Source organism: Lissotriton vulgaris, chromosome 5 (genome assembly GCF_964263255.1).
Source record: "Lissotriton vulgaris chromosome 5, aLisVul1.2, whole genome shotgun sequence".
Lineage (NCBI taxonomy): Eukaryota > Metazoa > Chordata > Amphibia > Caudata > Salamandridae > Lissotriton > Lissotriton vulgaris.
Window position 1 is genome coordinate 1134427945 of NC_141693.1, and position 5359 is coordinate 1134433303.

General features: G+C 34.7%; 1 protein-coding gene across 1 annotated transcript; it reads right to left on the minus strand.

Moving 5' to 3' along the window:
* Positions 1 to 212: 212 nt before the first annotated feature.
* Positions 213 to 1115, minus strand: LOC147712100 (uncharacterized). The gene has a single exon (XM_086919593.1). The coding sequence runs from the start codon at positions 1113 to 1115 to the stop codon at positions 213 to 215; it is 903 nt and encodes a 300-aa protein (XP_086775719.1).
* Positions 1116 to 5359: the final 4244 nt, after the last annotated feature.

A 5359-nucleotide genomic window follows, 5' to 3' on the forward strand; every position in this document is an offset into this window, starting at 1 on the left:
TTAACAAAGGTAAGAAACACACAAGACATTCAGGTACTTGACTGTAAACTGTTTATTGCACAGAAATTAAAGTATATGCATTTTTCTCTTAACATGTTAATGCTTTTAGATCAAACAGTAAGTTTCTTCACCTTTACTTTAAAGCAGAAAGCAATGCTTTTTAAATCAGAGGGTCATCTTTTTGACAAAAATGTTACTTTAAAGGTACCATACTATTTTTTACGTCCACGCACCCCTAATGCTTTGCCTGTACTTATCATATTGCCCATGGGCATGTAACTTGATATGTATTTTTTCCTGTTGCTACGGCGTGCCGCAGATAACACTGGGTCAAGTATGCCACTGACATTTCTGCCAACATCACTACCACCAATTTGTGGCTGGTTTGCAGGTGCTGCATCACTTTGTATTCTTTCTGCAACATTATGGAGTGTCCCCATTCCCCTGGCAATCTCTCCACAAAGTTGTTTCATTTCCAGTTGCATGGCAACTGTCTGCTTGCAGAGTTGAGCAGTAGTGCTTGAAAGCCGAGACATTCCCCTGGTGTGACCCTGCATGCAGGTCATTGCTCTAAGATGCCTCTTAGCACTTCCCCCTTGCTGTGACTGTATTACTGTGCACAGTGTCTCTAAAGATGTTGCTATGCGGCCTAGCTTATCTGATGTTGTTCTATGCCCTTTATCAATTACATTTGCCATGTACTTAGTACTGTTGTGCATTGCACCAATCTCTTTGTCAATGTGACCAAGTTTTCCCTTCATGACTCCAATATCTTTGCCTTGTAGGCGCTGAACTTTAAGAATTTTATCCTCAACAACACTGCAGGTGCTGCTCTCCTCTACAGCTCTTCCTCTTTGTGACGCATTTGACCGGCACCTATAAAACTGTTGGAGTCTATTATGCCTGCTCTGCATTGGGTTAGAGGTTGCTGGTGTTTCAACAGTCTGCAATTCTGGGACATTAACATTTGGAGTTTCATCACTATCAGACCGCTGCAGTTGGCACACTCTGTGTCTTTGCCTTCTTTCCAAAATTAAGTTTGATGAAGTTGCAGCATTTGACTCATCTGTGTCTTGTCCATCTTGAGTATTACATTTTGTCAATTCATTTTCCATTATGTTGTGCATCTATGATTGACATATTGCAAACAGTGTGTTACTTTCAAATTTGCACTTTTTAAAACTTTCTTCAAAATAGGTTTTCTAATAAAAATCACTTGCTGCATGGCTACTTTTGTCTCCTACAATGATATCATTCTTATTTTTAAGCTTTGCTTATCAGTTGCATATGGAATTTTAAAAAAGACTACAACTCCCATGATGCACTGCTTTATGACTTAAAATGGTTAATTTACAGGTTTTGTAAATGTAAAAGAACTACTAGATGAGAGCATTGAAAATTAAGCAGAAACTAGATCATTTTAAGGCCTCTTTCAATCACTTTGTACATTTTAAAAAACATTTTCAAAAAACCTTACCATCAGAAGGTCCAGCAGGCTCTGAGGTATCAATGTCAATTACTCCAACAACAGCTTCAGTTAAAAGTGTTCCTTCAACCATGTCTTCCAGGGGGGTATTGGGCCTATCCCTGGGGGTTCCTCCACCAGTCCTTTTGGCAGCCTTCATCCTGGTTGCTATTCTTTCTTTGGCACGACTGCGCAGGTCATACCAGCGTTTCTGTAAGTTGTTTATATCACGTAAAATGGACTGTAATGAAATATTTCTGTGTTGCAATGGTTTTAACAAACTATGCAAATAAAATAAACTTGAAACTTGAAACGATGCGCAACACCCACAGCATTCACCTTTGCTTGGATAGCAAGCCAGAGATTCCTTTTCACGGCTTCAGGCACCTTCAAAGTTTGTTTTCCAAAAGTTGGTCCTGCCTCACAGTGACCTCCTCAATAAGTATTTCAAGCTCCTGGTCACTGAATTTGATTTTTCTTTTCCTGGCTTGGATTTCTGCTTCAGCATTTTCAGTAGGCATTTCTCCAGAAGCTGCAGATACACACACTGCTGCAGGTCCTCCAGGCTGAGCTCCAACTTCCAACTGCCGAACCTCCACTTCAAACCTGGAAGCAGCTGTGTGCAATTACTCTCCTGCCTTCCTGGTTGTAATCACATTGTGATTCAGCATGTGTGCATTTTCGTAATTTGCGAATTTGCAAAATGCGAATTTGCACAAAAAAATTCGCATAAATCATGCAATTCAGTAAAAAATTGCGATTTTTACCGAATCGCTAAAAAATTGCGAGAAATGTCATGCATTCCAAATTGTGATTCCTTATTTGCGATTCCTTAAAAATCGCAAATAAGGAATCGCTATTTGAAACGTTGATGCATGTACCCGCAAGTCTCACTGACCAAGCTAATCCCTGCAGAAGACCCCCCTAAGGCTGACAGGTCTAACATAATTCATTCCATAAAAAATATGTACAAATTGACGGTACACAGACAAAATATCGATTTTTAAATATCGATATGCAAAAATATCGAAGTTTAAATATCGATATACAAAAATATCGAAGGTAAGTAATATCGACAGTCTAAATATCGATATTGGTATGATATCAGTAATATCGAAGTTGTAAATATCGATGTTAATAATATCGAAATTAATAACTTTGATGTTACTAATATCAATTTTTAAATAAATGTAGTGTATATTATATTGTATTTATTATGTTTTATTATTTATTTTTTATGTTATTTTATTAAATATTGTCTTTTACTACTGTAGCGGGTTGTGGGTTTATAGGGGAATAGGGTGGGAAGTAATTTAATTATGTTAAATTAATTATTAATTAGTAGGAATTATTAATTAATTAATTGAGAATTAATTTTTAATTATTTTTAATTAATTTATTAATTGATAAATATGTTCTGTAGCGGGTTATGGGTTTATAGGGGAATAGGGTGGGAAGTAATTTAATAATAATTAATTAAGTGATATATGTTTGTACATATTTTAATTAATAATTAATTGGTAATTAATTTCTATTAATTAGTTTATTAATTATTATAATTATTTACATATTTATAATTATTAATTACTTGGTAATTAATTATTATTAATTATTTAATTACATTAATTATAGTAATTTTTTTATATATAATTTATTGTTATTCTTAATTAATTAATTGTGCAAAATAATATTAATTATTAAATTAAATTAATTACAGCAAATGTGCTAATATATTTACTTTATTGTTATTGTTAATTAATAATTAATTGGTAATTAAATAATATTAATTAATTTTGGGTACAGGGGTATTTTTAGGGTTCAGAGTCAGTTTTCAGTTCATGGGTACAGGGGTATGTTTAGGGTTCAGGGTCAGTTTTCAGTTCATGGGTAAAGTGGTATTTTTAGGGTTCAGGGTCAGTTTTCAGTTTTTGGGTAAAGGGGTATTTTTAGGGTTCAGGGTCAGTTTTCAGTTTTTGGGTAAAGGGGTATTTTTAGGGTTCTGGGTCAGTTTTCAGTTTTTGGGTAAAGGGGTATTTTTAGGGTTCTGGGTCAGTTTTCAGTTCATGGGTAAAGGGGTATTTTTAGGGTTCAGGGTCAGTTTTCAGTTTTTGGGTAAAGGGGTATTTTTAGGGTTCAGGGTCAGTTTTCAGTTTTTGGGTAAAGGGGTATTTTTAGGGTTCAGGGTCAGTTTTGGGTTTTTGGGGTACAGTCGTACAGGGTAAAAATAAAATTAATTTAAATTAAATAAATTAAATGAAATTAAAAAATATAAAATTACATTAAATTATTACGTTTGTAATTTATTTTAAATGTATATGTATTAGTTTTAATTTTTTACTTATGTTTTAATTTTTTTATTTAATATTTGTAACATTATATGTATTTTATAATTATTTTTACATTATTATTAATACATTTAAAAAAACGATATTTTTAATTTCGATATTTTTGTACTACGATATTATTTTTTCGATATTTTTGTACTTACCTTGTTAGGGATAGGATTCCTATATTTTTGACTTCAATATTTTTGTTCCGATATTTTTGTATTTCGATATTTTTGATTTCGATATTTTGTCAGACATTCCAAAATGACAGTTAGGATAACAATGTAATACCGCTAATGAAGGGCCTAACCAGGATTCTTGTATGGTAAATCTTCGACCCCGTAGGTCCTGCCAGACTTGTTTAACAACACCAAAACCCTTTCCTACTACCTCAATCTGTTAGATTCCACATAATAAGAAGACTGTCAACAGGACTTAACATATGTAAATACCAATCCACAATTGGAGGACCTTACTATGGGCTGTGACATATCCTTTTCACAATAAATAATGTTGTCATTCTGCTTTTATCATAACTATTCAAAATAAACAAGCCATCTGGCATTCCATTTCACAATGAACCAATCAAGCCTATACTCTTTATTGTTGGCTGGCTGGTCAGACCTGCTGTATTAAGAATACGCTTTCCCGCAAGGCCACAATCAGATTTAGAGTCATCAGATTAGAGGTCAGTCCAAAATTACAGTTTGCAAAGCAATATGCAACCCTAAAAAGGGCCTAAATAGGATTATCACAGGTTAAACCTTCTACTCTCAAGATTCGTCAGAGGGGTTGATCAATACAGACATCCTTGTCTACTATGGATTCACTAAACAAAATACCTGTCTTCAGCCTTTAACTAAGTGCAAAAACAATCCATCCTTAAATACCTTGTCCCACCAAGGGGTACTCACCTGATTTCCCAGAAATTCTGTTTGAGCAAAGATCTTCGACCACTTCCACCTGACGTTAATCTTCAGTATCAGAAGAGGTTACTGACACCAACAACTGAACAGGGGAGGAGGAGTGGTCGGGGAGAGAGTGGCAGAGTGAAAGAGAGAAAGAAAGAAAGAGATGATTCTGGTGGACCTGGAATTCCTGTGGAAATAATGACAGGTGTGTTGATCCTTTTGAGCAGGGCCCTTGATGTCCTAGTGAAAGACACACTCTTTCTACCAGAAGATGTATGTTGTGACAAATACTCTAAAAAAAACAACAGTTCCCTTTTCTTAAGTTTTTAAAGAGGTATTACAACCTCTGAGGGATTTTCTACCAACAGGTTAAGGATGAACCATATAGTGTATTCAGTGTTTCTCTTACCCATTGCCTTAAGCAAGTTTTAGTGGGTAAAAGAATAAAAAGAATAAAAATAATTTTTCCTTTAATTTTCTCTGCCAGAACCAAATGAGCGTCCAGTTTTAAACATAAGCCGCCGCCCAAGAAATAGTGCGAGCTGCAGAGATATACATAAAATATCTCGTCAAGGTAAGAATGACCCAATAACTAAATGAGACTTTCTCTCAAATAGCGGTAAACCGTCAGACTTGCAATAATTTCCTCATATGTT